Source organism: Capsella rubella, unplaced genomic scaffold, assembly GCF_000375325.1.
Source record: "Capsella rubella cultivar Monte Gargano unplaced genomic scaffold, Caprub1_0 scaffold_1, whole genome shotgun sequence".
NCBI classification, from domain to species: Eukaryota; Viridiplantae; Streptophyta; class Magnoliopsida; order Brassicales; family Brassicaceae; genus Capsella; species Capsella rubella.
The window spans coordinates 290,220-306,614 of record NW_006238923.1 but is presented as its reverse complement, the minus strand read 5'-3'; the positions used below and the strand labels follow the sequence as shown (position 1 = coordinate 306,614).

Sequence of the window (16,395 nt, the reverse complement as noted above, 5' to 3'; positions counted from 1 at the left end):
TTGACTCATGCTCAATTTTCACTTTTGATGAACTTTTCTGCAAAACATTTTACTCCAAGAGATGAGATTCTCTCCTCATAACTAAGAAAGATGCTAAAACAAGAGTTTTACATACTAAGTCGCCTCGGAAAATAGTTTATTGACCAATGTTTGGTTCATCGTAGCATGTATCAGTCACCATTCTTCTCAAGTTTCTGATCACTTCATCATCACATCCACCCAAAAAATAAAACACTTGTCTTGAAGGGGGCCATTTTTGCTAAGAGTCGGACCCTCTTGGTGAAGTAGCAGGTTTAGAGTGCAAATATGATACAATTGAGAAAAAAAAAGAAAAATTTGGGGTCAAAGCAGATACGATTTTTCTTGTGAGAGTAGTGAAAGCAGATTGGATTTTAAAAATCAAAAATTTGGGGACAGCGGGAAAACAAAATCCTTGAAAAATCAATTTTTGGTGTGGAGCGGGAGAGACAAATCCTGCTCTCTCGTCAGGTGAGTTTCCCAGTAAGTAACCGCAGATTTCGTCGTTTCTTAAAGAATCTCTCTCTGCTTTTGCGATTTTATACCCTAATTGATAGATACCTCTCATCGGCAGTAAGTAATTATTGATGGCGAGAACAAAGCATTTCGCTACGAGGTCCGGACCTCGGACTCCAGCTGGTATCTCTTCATATCTCTGCTTGCTTTCTCTTTCTATTTCTTTTGATTTTGCACCCTATTGCGATTTTTCGGAGTTTTTGTTTTCCCGCTGTTAACCCTAGATTTTATTTCGCATCTGAAACTCTAGATGCTTCGTCTTCTCAGGCGGCTCGTCCCAGTTCGGTACGACATCTTTTTTTTACTCTTTTAGGTTTTCCCAATTCCACATTCGAATTTTCATTTGATTTTGTCTAATTTGTTTAATCGATCGAAATTGTAGAGCCCGGCAACAAGAGGCAGAGAAGGTGTAGACGCTGCTGCTCAACAACGTGAGTCATTTATGTTTTCTGAGATATTGATTATAAACACTCTGTTTCATCTCACTCTATCTCGTTTGTTTTGTGATGTGTGTGAAGATTTTAATCCTTTATTGTAACATTTGCAGCAACTCCTGCAACTTCACCTGCTACTGCTAAAAAGGTAAGATTTTGGTCATTGCTTGTGTATCAACTCCTTAACCTTTGCTTTCGTTGTGCTCATTTTTAAAAAAAAATTTGTCTGTGAAGAAAGGGGCGAAGAGAGCTAGATTTGGTAGGCCACAAGGTTAGTCTTTATTTTTTTGAAACATCTCTTGTCATCTCCCTTAGAAATCAGAATGCATGACTTCTTTCTATTGTGTTTATACTCCCTAACCTCCGTGGTGTCCTTGTAGCTTCACAAAAAAAGAAGCCTTACCGTTACAGGCCAGGAACCGTTGCTCTGAGAGAGATTCGCCATTATCAGAAGGGCACTAGCCTTCTCATTCCAGCTGCTGCCTTTATCAGACAAGTGAGTTTCTCCTTCCTTTTCTCTCTTCCTTTTGCTTCTTTTGTCTCTTTTTACCATTTCCAACACGATTCTCCACCCACACAAACTTTGTTATCTATTATCGTTGTACTTGTTTCTTGTTTTCAACATGGATCCTGTCTGAGCATCAGTGAAGTTGAACATAGTGATATAGCATTTTTTTAACTATAGTTTAGAGCAATCCTCAGCTACCCAACACTCCACCTTAGGAGCTTGTATTCTAGTTTTTCTTTGAGGTTATTGGCTCATAAATCCAGAACCATAAGATGTCTGTAACTACAATACTGGTTTGTGTTTTGATCAAACTAATTACATAATTTTTACCAGGTGAGAAGTATAACCAATGCGGTGGCCCCTCGGGAAGTAAATCGTTGGACAGCTGAAGCTCTTGTAGCTCTTCAAGAGGTACCAATCCCTTAACTTTTTTCTTGATATGAGATATAGATATATAGAGAGAGCCACACACATCACAGATAATGTCATCTTCCCTTAAAACAATCTAATGTGTAAATTTGTTTGGGCAGGCGGCAGAAGATTTCTTGGTTGGTTTGTTCTCTGATTCAATGCTCTGTGCTATCCATGCAAGACGTGTTACTCTAAGTAAGTACACCTAAAGAAGACATTTTCCAGTCGCAGTTTAGAAATCATACTCAATACTTGTGCACCCCTTTAAACAACTGCTTACAAAAAAAAAAAAAAAACATATGTAATATGATATTTGTCTGTTGATATCAGTGAGAAAAGACTTTGACCTTGCACGCCGGCTTGGAGGAAAAGGCAGACCCTGGTGATAAAAACACATCTCTTTCATTGTAAGTGAAAGTCCGAATAGTTGACAACAAATGTGTCGTAGGTTGTATAAGATTGATTATTCACTTCTACTTTATGTCTCGTGACGCTTGTCCTTCTTTTCGACTTGATGATCTGACCAAAACATAACTGGAAATCTGATTTTGGTTTGATTCAATATCTAGGTTGTAAAACATCTTTCTTTATGTGTGTTTCTTGTTTGTTTTGTCTCCTTGAGTTGCAACTTGCAATAGTTAGTTGGATGTATATTAGCAAATAGCAACTCGAAACGTCAGTGACGGCTCAGTGCTTCAGTCTTAGAAGGGGCAGTCCTAAATTGAATAAAATTAATTTAGAGCGGATGATTTTGAAAGAACATGTGTTTATAGAGGGCTTAATAGAAATATATCTATCTCTAGCTAATGGATGGATTGGATTCCCAAGCTACACAACTTTTAAAAGGCACATTAAAAAGTTTGAGATATCCTTAGCACTTCGAATTTTAATAACTCATATACTCTCGATTTCTATTAGTGATTATTCGCATAAAGCATTTTTGTGAGATCATCATAATGTTGTCATTAAAACATTACCGTCCGATGTTAATGCTACCGTTTGATAATGTAAAACTTTTTAAAAGCTCGAATTTCGAATTTGGTAGTAATTATTATATTTGTATCAATGTCAACTCTTTTATAAGTTTTTCTCCTCCATCTTTTTGGTCCCTTTATAGTAGTAGTAGTAGTAGTAGTGCCTCTTTTGTTTTAATTTTGTACATCCTTTATGATCTCTCTGTACATTCGTAAAAATTCATTGCAGATGCCCAGATCGAAACAAAAACAAAGTATAAAAATCATCGAGGTTAACCTTTTATAAATGTAAAAAAAAAAAAAAACCATGAATCATGCATTAATGGTCCCAACAATTTAATCCTTTCATTCGTTAAAAAAAAACTCATAAAATGGAAAAATTAACATATTATTATTATTAAAAACTCAAGCAGCGTCCGTCATGAATCATGCGATGGTCCCAACAAATATAAAATCCACGTGTCATGTTCAGTTGCAACTGCATAGTTTGTTCAGTAGTGATCAAAAGTACGTTGTTGGCTCAACCTTTAAAAGTAAGACATAAACCGAACAAAAAAAAAAAAAAAAAAAGAAAGCATTCGTTGTAATAAAAATTATTGAGATGTGAATTAATGTGGGGAATAAATTGGAATATCCACGACTCTACGTTTAATAATTCATTTTTTATTATTCAACCCTAACAAACTTTCAACTCTTCTTTTATAGTTCTAACAGTATATTTCATTAAATTTGAGAATTTAATTCAACTGAAAATAAAATAAATTTTGTTTTCATATTATTAGATTGGAAATTTGGAATCCATAAATAAATGTTACTTAAAATTAGTAAGTGATTCTTTCTAATGCACACAATCTCTATACCATAGCTTAGGATTTTCAGACATACTGTAGTGTATTTTAATTTAATTTTTTCCGCCGATAGCTGGATACACACGTGTGTATAATAACCAACCACTAACAAACATCGGTAACATAGTTGATTTAATCTCAACTAAATTACTTAAGTATATACTTATGGTTTTAAAACAAAACCAAGTGAAGGCAAGTAGTATCATTATTAAAAAGCAATTAGACAAAGAACATGACGGAGTAAATGATGTAATGAAACATTTCTTGTATTGGTTGTTATATGGTTCTTAAATCAACTATACAAATCCCCTCAAAGCATTGCACACATATATACTGCCATACATCACTGTAACTGTAAGCCACCAATAAGTTGCAGTTTAATTAATCAATAAACAATAAATAGTTAAGATTCTTTTAATTTTTCTTTCAAGTTAAATCTGATTTCAAGGAAAATAAAGTACGGTATATTACATACATGATTCCTTAATGTGGAAACCGACCAAACCGGTCGTGAGAATCAACCCCTATAAATAGAGAAGGGGGCTTCATGTCCTCCCCCTTAAAATCCATCACTCCCTTCTCTCTCTCTTTCGCTCTACCTTAAATCGTACCAAACCGTATTGATTGATACAAAATTGCAAGGTGCGATCGTAAATCTTGGTATAGGAAGGTGTCTTTTGAGATAAATGGATACGCAGCGTAAGCCGAAGCATCTCAAGACCAATCCAACAACCATTGTTGCCTCTTCTTCTGATCAAGGTACATGATTTTTCTCAGCTAAACAAAACCTTAATACGCCGTCGTTTTCTGTTTTTTTAATGTTTTATATTGGTGATAAAATGTGGAATTTGATGACGTGGAACAGAAGTGAGCAGTCTCGAGTGGGAAGAAATAGCAATGGCTCAAGAAGAAGATGACTTGATTTGCAGGATGTATAAGCTCGTCGGTGAAAGGTTTTTTCTAGATTCTTTCTCTCTCTCTCTCTTTTTTTTTTGGTCTTAATTAAATTTTAAGTTAAATCTTTCGTGAATTAAAGATCTTTAATATATATAAAAAAATTGTTTGTAAAGGTGGGATTTAATAGCTGGGAGGATTCCAGGAAGAACAGCAGAAGAGATCGAGAGGTTTTGGGTGATGAAGAACCATCGAAGATCTCAATTACGTTGATGGCCGCCAACTCTTTAAAAAGAAAAATCATTTTTATAATAAAAACAATGAAGAAAAAAGAAGAAGAAGAAGAAGAAATGAAATATATACATATATAAATATCCTCAATTCGTTGGTGATTCTGCAGTTTTGTTCGTGAAATTTGGAGTAGTAGTTGTATTTCTCGTGTTTTCATGTTGTGTATCTTCTTAGTTATTTGATTAAAACAAAACCACGAACGGAACTTTTACTAATTTGAAGATTATATTTGTAATCAACCATAAATTTAAATTAACTTAAGATCAATTATTTAATAAGTGAAAATTGTAAAGATATACATACACCGTAATTTGCAGCACTAACACTAAGGCACAATAATATATGTTGGGCCTTAACAAAAAGGCCATATACAATTTAGGCAAGTGATAAAACCCGTTTTGTGTAAGAAGATCCAAAAAAAAATATACAGACTTGATTAGAACTTATTACAAGTGCATCATACAAACATTTATTATCATATTAAACAACTATTGGAAGATAAACCTAATCTGGTAAACAGATGAAAGGTTACAGTAGTTGTAGATCATTTGGATTCTGACAATGTCAAATTACAGTTTATTATACATGTTGGTGACTCCTTGAACCAGATTATTATTATAGCATAACGCGCATAGTATAGCTCAAACTCACAAAGTGTGTACCATTTAATGAGACGTCTCTTGGTTGTTTTCTCTCTAGTGGGCTTTCCACTTTACCAAAACTTCACCAAAGGACTTGTTGGAGAACCCATCGTCACCCAAGACTCGGACAGCTCCTTCTTTCAGCTCCTTCATTTTATTCCCTATGGCCTTTCCTTCTTCTCCTTCCATCAGTCCCTTCACCACTCTCACCACTTCTTCCCTTCCTACGATCCCATCTTCACCCGCTTGCGCTCTTAGAGCGGCACCAACATCCTCCACGAGTAGCAAGGCGTTCATCTTTTGCTCCGCGAATAAAGGCCACACTATGAGTGGCACACCGTTTACAATGCTTTCTAGAATCGAATTCCATCCACAATGTGTTAGAAACCCACATGTGGATGGATGAGCTAGGATTTGAATCTGCGGCGCCCATGACCGAATCACTAGACCTCTTTCTTTGGTTCGGTCTAAGAAACCAAGTGGTAAAAATGTAAATGGGTCGGTTTGGCTGTGTGGATTGAGATACGACGAACTAGCTATTCCGCTTGGACTTCGTATGACCCATATAAACCGTTTTTCGCTGTCCGCTAAACCGAGAGCAAGCTCATTGAACTGCTCTGTCGTGAGTGTTCCGCCACTTCCAAATGATACATATAGAACCGAGCCGTATGGTTGGTTGTCTAGCCAATTCAAACATTCGGACTCCTCGTCTTTCACGTTAACATCAGATGTATCTGTGTTAACCAACGGTCCAATCGGGTAAACCGGTGGTTTATCAGGAGCCGGTTCTTGTAAAGTCTTAATAGCATTCGGCTCTAAATCGACGAAGGAATTCACTAGAATCCCTTTAGCTTCTCTTAGTGGTATGGAGAAGCCTTTTGTATGCGTCGTCGTTTCGGTCTTGAACCGTATCAAGAAAGTCCTTGCCGGTCATCGGGACACAGCCAGGAATTTCAACCGGTTCGGTTAAGTACCTAAACTCACACGACACGGTTTCGTCTAGTTTCGGCATGTGAAGAAAAAACGACAAGACGTTAGCATTCGATGCAAAGAAAATGTATGGTGACACGTTGAACTCAGCGGCCACATCGAACGCATCCGTACCAAAGAGATCGACGATGAGGACAGCAGGGAGACGTTTCTTCGTTGATAAGGAGCTAAAAAGCTCTCGAAGCGCTGGATTGGAACGTGTCAAGGTGAGCATGATCCGAGTTTCTAGTCGTGCCGTTGAGGGAACATCGGAAAGATCGGCGGGAGGGAGAAATACGGAGTCTATGGAGGAAGGGAGAGAGTTGAGGACGGATCTTTGTGCCCTAGATGGCGAAGATTCACCGGAGAAGATCAATGTGACGGTGAACAAGTGGTGCTCATCAACTAGTCGTTTTGCTAACTCGACGAATGGGATGATGTGACCCATTCCGGGACTTGGTATGATTGCTACATGTTTAATGTTGGCTTCCGCCATTAAAGCAAGAATCAAGAGTGTGAAGTCTAGGCTTTTTTCTTTCTTTGTTTTCTCTTGAGAAATATTTATGCTCATTCCTTTCCATTTATGGTACGTAGTAGCTTTATAGATCATTCTCGTGGTTATAACTTCAAGTTCTTTGGGAATTTCCTTTTTTTTATTCTTTCCTTTTTCTTTTGTTCGTTTTGTGTGGACTCTATTAGAGTTGGTCGGTAAAAGTTTTTATACGATGGCGATTCTGCGATTGAAGGTTAAAACATAAAATACTTGGCCTCTATAAAAATTTATAAAAGCCATGCATAGCCCACGCGTATCTGTCACGTGCTTAATTTTCCATGTAAAGCTTAAAACAGAGTTTAAAGAAAACAAAGATAACTTGTTTTGTGTAATGCAGAAAAGGCAAACCAAACCTAACGAAGCATCATGTTTTGGATTCATACATCTATGGGAGAATGCATTTGACTTAAAAATATAAACTTTGTGTACCAATCTGTAATTAAGAAATCTATACAATACTAGCTATGCAAAGCTGTAAAGTCTGATGGATGATGGAGAAAGAAGTTTTTTTTTTTAATGGCCAGAATGTACCCTTGGCGCTGTTTAAAGAAGGTTGTCATCCAAAGCTGAGTGATCCTGATCATGTCCTGTGATCTAATCATCTTGCCATTTACCATCAGAAGCTGAGGTGAGCGTTTCTCAGCTCCTTTTTGCTTTGTCTTTCTCGACTTGGGATGGGATAACATAATTGACAGTTGAGCCTCTGCAGGATGGTTACACAAAGAGTAATATTACTGACGTGACTTGCTGGTTTTCGAAACAAAAAGCTCAATCACACATGGAAAATTGTGTTTAGATCCACTTACATCACCCCCTGGATTCTGATGATAACAGAAGACGGATTCTTCATCCGTCTCTGTTCCATGCCAAGGAAAGGGTTTACCCGAGCAAAGGTATTTGAAAACTGGCAGTCTGCTTTCACATTTTGGGAGGACAGAGTCTAGCGGATCTTGTAGATCCTGCAGATGAACAAACACAAACAAGTGCCTGAGTTATTTGACTCTGCAGAATAAGTAGTTGAGAGAATACATAAAGATTTAGGAATGAAACCTTACCATGGACCTGGTCTTGTTGATTTGGGCACTCTGCTTTGACGTAGAACCAAGGGTGGCTTTGAGAGCTTCGAGATAAGATGTCCTCAGATCCTTTTTGGTGTGAATTAGGCCAGTTCGCTTAGGACAATCTTCTTTACGGCTGGGGGATTCTTGTAACGGAAGAAGTGGTGATCCCTGATTATACACAAAGAGCTAGAAGAAGTTGTTATATGTACGATTCGTGAAAGAGCTAGAAGAAGTTGTTATATGTACGATTCGTGAATCGTGATAATATTTAACTTGGAGAATACCAAAGAAAAGCAAGAAACCTTACTGTTTGGGTACTCTGCTTTGGTGTTTCGTCAGACCCATGGGGAGCTGATGCAGAGGCAGATTCTACACGATGAACGAACACAAGGAAGTGGTTGAATGATTCCTGGAGGATACAGAAAAATAGAAATGTTAAGTCGGAACCTGAGTTACCATCTGGTTGTTTTGGCGTCTCGTCATCCGCCTCGTTCCTCATAATTGTCTTGTTTTTGTCCATTACACCTGGAAAAGAAGAAGAGGAAGAATATGAGAAACCTAAATTTTTGCAATCAAGATCACCATTACAACCGCCAAGATTTCTGACGATGAAGGCATAATAATCTCTACCAAAAGAGATTCAACGACGACTTGAATAAATAAGCAAACCCGATAACGTAAAATTGATCAAGAAGAAGCCAAGATTCCGATGATAAACTAACCGGTTCAGTCACTAAAGAGTTAAGATATCAAAGCAAGTCTCAGTTTTCCCGCCAAACGAAGATGATAACGCACAATCAAAGAAAGATTCAAACTTTACTCTAGGCGACATGTTAACGCACGCAGATCCCTAAGTTGTATCGAGAAGACGATGCTCATACCTTCGCTAATCACTGCTGCTTTGGGAGACGAAGACGATGCTTGCTCGCTCGAGATGAGAAGAGGGGGAAACAAAAACTAAAAACAGAGTTCAAACGGAAACAAATCAGGACGTCTCTCGTGCTGTATATATACTGTATATATTTAACGGAAAACATAACGGCGATAAGGTCCCGTGATTATTTATTTTTAATTGATAATTTATTAACAAGTTTCACTTCAACGTTTTAAGTTGAGAAGAGAGGGATAATATGTAAAATCATTGTTTTGTTGGCTGTATAGATTTCTATGGGTCTGCTGTTCTTGAGTCTTTCTGGTTGGTCCGTAAAACGACCCTTCAATTTATATTTCATTTGAGTTCAAAGGTGTAATTTCGGAAGTTAAACGACACGGCGTGTCAGCTCTCATATTAAAAACGACACGGCGTTTTAACTCCCACATCAAAAACGACAGTGCTTCTATTTGGATATACTGAATAAGGTCCAATAAATAAATGGGCTTTTGTACAAGAAAAAACAAGGATAACACGTGACGGCGTCGAGGCTATTCTCGTCTTTCCGTCATCTGTGACGTTCCTGGTTAAGCATCACTTCCACCATTAGATCATTCCATGAATCAATCGGACCGGGTAAGCACCAGTGAAGACAATCGTTCTGAATCTGATGATTCACCTCATTGTTCTGTACCCCATCGAAAGGAATCGGGTACCGGTATGGTCCTGGATGTCCATCTGGCCGGAGAAGCGACATCGAAGTTGTGTCAAGTAATCCAATGTTTTTGGAGGAATTGGAACTTTCTTGTAATGTCTTATGGAACTCTTCGAGCTCGATATCACGCATTGATACATCCTCGTTCTTCATCTCTCCTTCGCTGCCCGTAATCGGCATTGTTCTGTTACAGAAACCACCAGTGTTCCACTCTCCATTCTCGAAATGGTCAGGTGTTGTTGTTCTGAACAGAACCTGAGCTTTATGTGTTGGTTCAGCAACAAAGTCTAAAACCAAACGTAGAGCTTTTCGGTACGAGTAAAGATAACCGAGCTCTGTCAGATTGTTCTTCCCTTGGCAGTAATGGCATCCGGATACGGTGTTGTTTTCATGGAAGATTGATGTTTTAAGGAACCATTTGCCACCGGAGATGACAACGTAGTCGAAGTTGATGTACTGATCTGTCCATTTCTGGTCTAACGTGTCGAGGTGGAGTTGAATGTCTGAGAAAGAAACTCCATTGACGTTCTCAAAGGTTTCAGCTTTTAGGAGGAAAGGAGACCAAATGACAGAGAGTGTGAAGTTGTGAGAAGGGAATCTCCAAATCTTTGATCTGTATTCCTTGTCATGGTAGATCTCCTCTACTTCTTCTACCTAAAACGAATCTTACATCATCAGATCCAAGGTGAACTCCACAGGCACTAGAGAATCAAACCAGAGATTAAAAAATTGAACTGTACCTGAGAGAGGATGCAGATGAGGGATTGAACGTGGTTGCGAGAGATGGAATCACCGATAAAAGCCCACCATTTGTTCCTCATTTTGTCGAGGAATTGCTCAGGATTAAACCTCGGGAGATCGCAGTCGCGAGGTTGCCATCTCCATAGAAGGTAGTTCACATCTGGGCGTCCGTTTCTCAAGCAATTCTGGTGATCTTGGATATGACGGCAAGTGACATTGGTGTAGACTGGGCCTGATGGGTTTGGTACCCAATTCCCAGTAAAGATATCACACTTGCTGGTAACTACAATGGTTTTTAGACAGAGAATTAATCAAACACTTGGTGAGCATAATCCATGGAAAAAATCACTTTTTTTTGGGGATAAAGTTAGGGTTTTTATACGATTGGATGAAAAAACCCCAAATTTAATCGACGTTGCTTGGATCTTACTCAATTGAATTGATCACTCGAAAATGGGACTAATTAATAAACAGAAGATGGATACAAAAGATTGCCTCTTACCATTTTGAGAAGCAATGGTGGTGGTAGTGAAGTTTCCAGGGGAGTCAAGGGAGGCTGGAGCTTGAGCTATGGGAGTGAGACCGGAAGGATCCAGCGGAGAGGTTTGAACTTGCGCAACCGGAGAGACGGTGGAATCAGTGACGATGAAACGGTAAGCGAGACCGATCAAGAGGAAGAAAGCGACGAATTTGAGGAAAATTTGATTGCGTTGGTGAGAAGAACCAAAAGGGTTTCCTTCAATCTTCATGTTCTTAGACAATAACCTCAGTGAATCCATTCGAAGCTATAATTAGATAGAGTGAGAAGGTTTTTGGGGGTTGAATTGATGATGTTGATATGTTTTCTCAATAATTTAGCTTTCTTGGAGGTTTTTGGATGGCGTTGAAAGCGAGGAGGAGAGAACTTCACTGTAATTAAACACAAGACAGAGTGGATTCTGTTTTTTTTTTTTTCTTGTCAAAACTATACTACTTACTAATAAAACATGTACATTAGTAATAATTTAACTCGTTCTTTCTTTTTTTTTTCTTTGAATTGTTTCTACTTTGTTGTGTCGGTCGTGGCTTGATTAAAGAGGTTTGTGGAAAGATTGATAAGAAAGAAAACGCTAATGATTAAAGGCATCCTCAATTGTTTTTAAAGATACAAATTGTAAAGGGAAGAGTATGTTTTGTCTCTTTAAGCCAAATGATTAAGATTTAAGCCATTGATGATATACGGAGACATGCTGATAAATACCATTAATTATCTCCATTAACTGAAAATAATACATAGAAACATAGTCTTTAGTACTTTTATAAGATTAAAAATTACTTAAGTAAGAAATAGATAGTTGAGTCTATTTTTTTTAATGGAATGTGTGTGATTCAGTTTTGTATTATAAAAATAAAACAGAGATTTGAAGGAAAGTACAAAATTGTGAAACGAAAAGCCGATAAAAGAATAGGCTAGATGTCACTTCAGGATGGGCATACAGTATTTTTAACTATTCATTGATTAACTTATGAGGAGCAAACGACAGATAGAGACATCTCTCCCTCTCATTTTTCAACTAAACAAAGATGGATAGAGACATCTCTCGCACCTCACCTAAAAATAATCTCTATAAAAAGGTATCTAATTCATGTTTACAAATGTAATTAAACGTCGAATCACTTAATCAAAACGAAATAATACATTTTTTTTTTTTTTAGACGACGTCGAATCATAGATGTTATTGTACTCGTTAATATCCACGATATATAAAATACTTGCTTTAAACGTTCTACAATCTAGAATTAGTACTTTAGAGATGAATTAGTCGTTTTATGCAAATTATTGGGACCATCGATTGTTATTTTTATTTTGAAATATTTAAGAAATAATTAAAAACTACGACCAGCGAGGCCCATACTGAATAAATTATTCAATGGGCTAAAATCTTTGCTACGTAGGCCCGTCTTACTTGAAGTTGATTTTGGATCTTGAAAACGGACAGGTAAGGTATACAGCCTGGATGGCAGATCTATATATAAAACATCTACTGTGTTCACTGTTTTTTTTTTTTTTTTTTTTTTTCACAAAATTCAAACAAATATTATTTCATTCCCCAAAGATTTGATTATCCACAATAATAATAAATAAATAAAATGATCAATTTACATAAACCAGATCACCCAACAAAAAAAAAATGGTTATCTTTAAGACAAAAACAAGAAAAGCACTTATGGGTCAGCAGAATATAAGCAATGATGTTGTTATATCACAGGTACAGTTTACATTGTAATCCAAGATTGGCACCAGAGAGGCTGAAATAAAAAGCTTCATGACACTAATGATCTTGGCACTCTCATCCCAAATCCATGCTTAACCTTGTCAACCCTGTTTCAGATTTCAACCATTCAGTTAATATATTTTCCCATAATCAACTTAAAGTCATTTTGATCTAAATCTTTATTACTATGACTTGTTGTGCTTACGTTGGAGCTAATCTGCCAAGACTCTTCAGTTCTTCACCAGAGTCTCCATCAAGAACTCTTCCTGATATATCAACAATGTAAGCACGGTTCTTGCCTCCAGGCAGACCCCTACCTGAAAGTAACTCTAGATCTCTCTCGTGAAGCTCTCTTCCATTTACAAACACACTTGTGTTTCCTGCACCACAGTTATCTGGCATTGGGCGACTAAACTCTTCAATGAATGGCTGCATCAACCAATAATTCTTCATCAAACATCAAATACATAAGTTACGAGAAACAGAGCAGAGAATCCGGTATTGAAAGTCAAATAAATGCAAGGTTTGTAAATGCTCTTACTGGTATTATACCGAGACAAGGGTGTCCCATCACTCCCCAGAACCCAGCACGGTAATCATACCTAATAAGAACCATAACAGAAAGATGATCTCTTCAGCAACTGATCAATCTTTTGTAGTTAATAAATCAAATTGTGACCAAAACATACCAGTACTTTCCCGCTTGAACTGGTCCAGCTTGTTTCTCAGCGCTAATAACTAGATCTTCCGGTATCAGATGCCCATTCACCCAAACCTCTAACTGCTCGTTGTTTTGGTCACTAGAGATGTTTTTATTTGTGACCTCTGGGAAACCGTACTCATTACTCTGCTTTCTGTTTCTTGGTCTGCTCTCTTCATTGCTGGTTTTTGAGATCCTTGAATCTTCAGACACCTCGGTGTTATTATAGTACTCATTATAAGAAACATCAGTCTCAGTAGCTACTGATTCTGGTTTCAGCGAATCTTGTTTCGCGTAGGATTCTTGCTTATTGTATCCTAGCTGGGCCATTCCGTAAGTGATTGCAGCTCGGTTTACATTAGAATACTCAAAGAGCTCGAGAAGATTGGAATTTTCAGGAGGAGGTGGAGGAGGAACTTTTGCGCCTTGTGCTCTGCGGCGAACAGACTTGACAACCTGTTTTTGGGGTTCACTAGAAATGCTTGCTCTCTCTTCATCGTCTGAGTGTTCACTAGGAGATACAGCATGGACAAGTTTCATTTCCTGGTGAATTCTTGGTTCCTCATCCTTGAGTGGATAATCATCTACCACTGCGCTTGGTACGCTTCTATCATCAACGTCTACAGAATGTAGATTACTAGTTTCGGCAGGGGCAGAAGAAGAGAAAACAAGCTTTTTATCAACAAACGTGAAACTGATAACCTCAGAACAAGCACCACACTGCAGCTTTCGTTGCTTTTCCTGACAAAGAAGCTTCTTCTTAGGCAAATAGAGCAGCTCAAAGCAACTGTGACAAGCAATAAAAGGCGCACCGCCTGCTAAAGGATGGCAACGACGGGAATCAGCATCTGAGACAGCTTTTTGGACATACCCACGAGCAAAAGCAGCAGCAGCCGTTTCAGAATCGGTTTCACTAGGCCACCTCGTGTGATGATGAACACCACTATGTGGACTAAAAGGTCCTATTTTCTCACCGTGGTGCACAACAGGGCTATATGGAACATCACTGTACCTACTGGGTGTAGCCGGAAAGAATCTAGGATCCTGTAACTGAGGGTCAAATATATCAGGACCAATATCTACATACTGACCTTGAGGATATGGAGGACGAGGCAGCATCTGATTCGGGTAACGACCTGGTCCTGGATAGAAGTTTTGAGGTTTCCTATGCATTGGGAATCCATAAGGGTCTCTATAAGGAGGGTTACTCGTGGTCGGATACATTCCATAAGGAAATGGCTCAGGGTATGGGTTGTAATAAGGAGGAGGTCCATGGAAACCCATAGGTGGTGGTGGCTGATCAACCACATTAGCATTACCTCCACCACGGAGAAGATGATCTTTGATGGAATCAAGCTTCCGGAGAAGCTCGGCTTGTTGTTGATCGGTGTAGTGAATTGATTTGTTTCTGGTGGTGTTCTTAGAAGAAGAATCTGAATCAGTCTCTTCCTCTTTTCTCAAGCTATTGAAGGATCTCTGAGAGCCCCCAGGTCGTGTATTCGATGAATCATGGGGCTCCTCCTTAAACCCTTTTTCTTCGTCACTTCTCGAAGAGCCAGCATCTGCTCCGTTAACGTCACCGCTCGTCCTCATCGGAAGCTTCTAGGGTTTTTGCTTGTTTGAACTGCAACTGCAACTGAAATAACAATCCGAATTTTATCAATTCAATTCTTAATCTTTCAAATACAAATTTCAACGATTTATCAAACATTCTAACGGGAAATATTAGACAGCAAAATCAAACGTACCTCGAAGAAGAAGAGGAGCTTTTAATATCTCCAGGACTAGGTTAAAGGAGAAAGGGGTTTTTTTGAGGCAATGTTGTTGTTGTTCTCCGGTGAGAATCAATTTAACAAGCTTTAATCTCTTTGACGCAGCCAACTTTTTTTAATATTAGAAACAGCTATTGAAAATTTCAAAAGAGTGAATTTAAAATAAAATAATCAAAAGAGTTTGAACTGGAAAGCTTAAAAGGGAAACAAAAACTGTTGCTATAGTTTTCTTGCAATTTGCTGCTTCGTTTTCCCGGGAATCTGTTCTACCACTAACTACTGCGTAAAAAGAAGAAGAAGAAGAAGATCGAACAAAACAGACTTTGGAAATTTTAGGATTTGGTATTTTTCAGAATTTTATAATTTAAGGACATAGAGAGAGAGAGATAATGTAGAAAACTATATGAGTCTTACCAGGTCAAGTTGACCAAGAGATAACGTGACGTCCAACAAAAAGAAAATATGTATATATATGAACTCTCCCCTCTTATTTGTGCAACGAAATTTAGGACTACATAAGATTAATCAACTAAATTCCAAAACGATTAATTATTTGCATTGAACATTAAAACGCCGATTTATCTTGTGTCTTGTCCAAAACAACAACAACAATACTTGAACTATGTAATTACACAGTATTCATGAAGCATGGAGGATTTAGTGTTTGAGTAGGTATATATTGATGATGATGCATAAATACTATATATATATAAAGTAGATGGTGTGCCATGTTCCAAGACGTGCTCATAACTTTTATGTGTAGCTCACAGCTTTGTTTATTGAGTTTATAAAACCAAATCAATGCTTAATAGTATAACCGAATTTTTTCTTTTATAACGAAAGAGAAGGAAAACAAATTCTCTGTCACTATTATGAGTTTATGACCATCATCATTCATCATCATCTTTAAAAGTTTAGAATTGTGTTGTAGCTGTTGGAATTGTTATTTGGGGTGCGTACTAACGACATATGTTATACGGGCTTGTAATTTGTTTATTTTTATCCAACTAGTATATAACTCAACTTGCTCGGTGAGATTTGTCGACTCCGTTAATATTAAAATCATAAAACGTATTTAAACCACAATTTATATGTCTGGATTTCGGACCGTTAAGCCCAAAAAATTGTCTAAGATCAAAAGAATACCCAAGTTTTGTTGTATTCAGTCTTCACTAAAAAGTTCAGTGTGCGTATGTGTATTTATATAGTTAATGATGTTTTTC

The 16,395-nt window shown here is 37.7% G+C and overlaps 6 protein-coding genes across 8 annotated transcripts; 2 read left to right on the top strand and 4 right to left on the bottom strand.

Annotated features, from left to right (window-relative positions):
* Positions 1–389: 389 nt before the first annotated feature.
* Positions 390–2,503, top strand: LOC17897451 (histone H3-like centromeric protein HTR12). Of its 2 annotated transcripts, none has more exons than XM_006304182.2 (10): positions 390–489; positions 593–657; positions 785–819; positions 917–965; positions 1,082–1,116; positions 1,203–1,239; positions 1,349–1,464; positions 1,810–1,887; positions 2,007–2,082; positions 2,218–2,503. In XM_006304182.2, the coding sequence occupies exons 2-10, from the start codon at positions 606–608 to the stop codon at positions 2,271–2,273; spliced, it is 534 nt and encodes a 177-aa protein (XP_006304244.1). In that variant the 5' UTR covers positions 390–489; positions 593–605; the 3' UTR covers positions 2,274–2,503. The 2 variants fall into 2 exon arrangements, with proteins under 2 accessions (XP_006304244.1, XP_023645793.1); XM_023790025.1 differs by having other exon boundaries at positions 397–501.
* A 1,784-nt stretch (positions 2,504–4,287) lies between these two features.
* LOC17897320 (MYB-like transcription factor ETC1) lies at positions 4,288–5,130 on the top strand. 2 transcript variants are annotated; one of them, XM_023776967.1, is made up of 3 exons: positions 4,288–4,468; positions 4,578–4,662; positions 4,780–5,130. In XM_023776967.1, the coding sequence occupies exons 1-3, from the start codon at positions 4,396–4,398 to the stop codon at positions 4,874–4,876; spliced, it is 255 nt and encodes an 84-aa protein (XP_023632735.1). In that variant the 5' UTR covers positions 4,288–4,395; the 3' UTR covers positions 4,877–5,130. The 2 variants fall into 2 exon arrangements, with proteins under 2 accessions (XP_023632735.1, XP_006306065.1); XM_006306003.2 differs by having other exon boundaries at positions 4,575–4,662.
* Positions 5,131–5,284: 154 nt separating this feature from the next.
* LOC17897639 (UDP-glycosyltransferase 72B2) lies at positions 5,285–7,024 on the bottom strand. The gene is given in 2 exon segments (XM_023776801.1): positions 5,285–6,391; positions 6,393–7,024. Coding segments are annotated over 2 exon segments (1,410 nt in total). The 5' UTR covers positions 7,001–7,024; the 3' UTR covers positions 5,285–5,589.
* A 764-nt stretch (positions 7,025–7,788) lies between these two features.
* LOC111832577 lies at positions 7,789–8,638 on the bottom strand. The gene is made up of 4 exons (XM_023789819.1): positions 8,575–8,638; positions 8,426–8,487; positions 8,113–8,286; positions 7,789–8,016 (listed from the first exon to the last, which is right to left on the bottom strand). Exons 1-4 carry the CDS (start codon positions 8,636–8,638, stop codon positions 7,789–7,791), a joined length of 528 nt encoding a protein of 175 aa, XP_023645587.1.
* Positions 8,639–9,423: 785 nt separating this feature from the next.
* LOC17900385 (protein trichome birefringence-like 25) lies at positions 9,424–11,458 on the bottom strand. Its single transcript, XM_006307418.2, has 3 exons — positions 10,948–11,458; positions 10,445–10,728; positions 9,424–10,358 (listed from the first exon to the last, which is right to left on the bottom strand). The coding sequence occupies exons 1-3, from the start codon at positions 11,222–11,224 to the stop codon at positions 9,558–9,560; spliced, it is 1,362 nt and encodes a 453-aa protein (XP_006307480.1). The 5' UTR covers positions 11,225–11,458; the 3' UTR covers positions 9,424–9,557.
* Positions 11,459–12,511: 1,053 nt separating this feature from the next.
* Positions 12,512–15,518, bottom strand: LOC17900618. Its single transcript, XM_006303865.2, has 5 exons — positions 15,149–15,518; positions 13,390–15,036; positions 13,242–13,302; positions 12,906–13,129; positions 12,512–12,807 (listed from the first exon to the last, which is right to left on the bottom strand). The coding sequence occupies exons 2-5, from the start codon at positions 14,991–14,993 to the stop codon at positions 12,750–12,752; spliced, it is 1,947 nt and encodes a 648-aa protein (XP_006303927.1). The 5' UTR covers positions 14,994–15,036; positions 15,149–15,518; the 3' UTR covers positions 12,512–12,749.
* Between the last annotated feature and the right edge of the window lie 877 nt (positions 15,519–16,395).

Bases quoted from the DNA above. Each gene is read 5' to 3' on its own strand.
- LOC17897451 (XM_006304182.2), top strand. From the start codon at position 606: ATGGCGAGAACAAAGCATTTCGCTACGAGGTCCGGACCTCGGACTCCA. The intron at 820-916 runs GTACGACATCTT...TCGAAATTGTAG, and splicing joins AGGCGGCTCGTCCCAGTTCG to AGCCCGGCAACAAGAGGCAG. The intron at 966-1,081 runs GTGAGTCATTTA...TAACATTTGCAG, and splicing joins AGACGCTGCTGCTCAACAAC to CAACTCCTGCAACTTCACCT.
- LOC17897320 (XM_006306003.2), top strand. From the start codon at position 4,396: ATGGATACGCAGCGTAAGCCGAAGCATCTCAAGACCAATCCAACAACC. The intron at 4,469-4,574 runs GTACATGATTTT...GACGTGGAACAG, and splicing joins TGCCTCTTCTTCTGATCAAG to AAGTGAGCAGTCTCGAGTGG. The intron at 4,663-4,779 runs GTTTTTTCTAGA...TTGTTTGTAAAG, and splicing joins TATAAGCTCGTCGGTGAAAG to GTGGGATTTAATAGCTGGGA.
- LOC111832577 (XM_023789819.1), bottom strand. From the start codon at position 8,638: ATGGACAAAAACAAGACAATTATGAGGAACGAGGCGGATGACGAGACG. The intron at 8,488-8,574 runs GTAACTCAGGTT...TTCATCGTGTAG, and splicing joins GACGCCAAAACAACCAGATG to AATCTGCCTCTGCATCAGCT. The intron at 8,287-8,425 runs GTAAGGTTTCTT...GTGTATAATCAG, and splicing joins CAAAGCAGAGTACCCAAACA to GGATCACCACTTCTTCCGTT.
- LOC17900385 (XM_006307418.2), bottom strand. From the start codon at position 11,224: ATGGATTCACTGAGGTTATTGTCTAAGAACATGAAGATTGAAGGAAAC. The intron at 10,729-10,947 runs GTAAGAGGCAAT...AAACCATTGTAG, and splicing joins CACCATTGCTTCTCAAAATG to TTACCAGCAAGTGTGATATC. The intron at 10,359-10,444 runs GTACAGTTCAAT...GATTCGTTTTAG, and splicing joins TCATCTGCATCCTCTCTCAG to GTAGAAGAAGTAGAGGAGAT.
- LOC17900618 (XM_006303865.2), bottom strand. From the start codon at position 14,993: ATGAGGACGAGCGGTGACGTTAACGGAGCAGATGCTGGCTCTTCGAGA. The intron at 13,130-13,241 runs GTAAGAGCATTT...TGGTTGATGCAG, and splicing joins CTTGTCTCGGTATAATACCA to CCATTCATTGAAGAGTTTAG. The intron at 12,808-12,905 runs GTAAGCACAACA...AATCTGAAACAG, and splicing joins CTTGGCAGATTAGCTCCAAC to GGTTGACAAGGTTAAGCATG.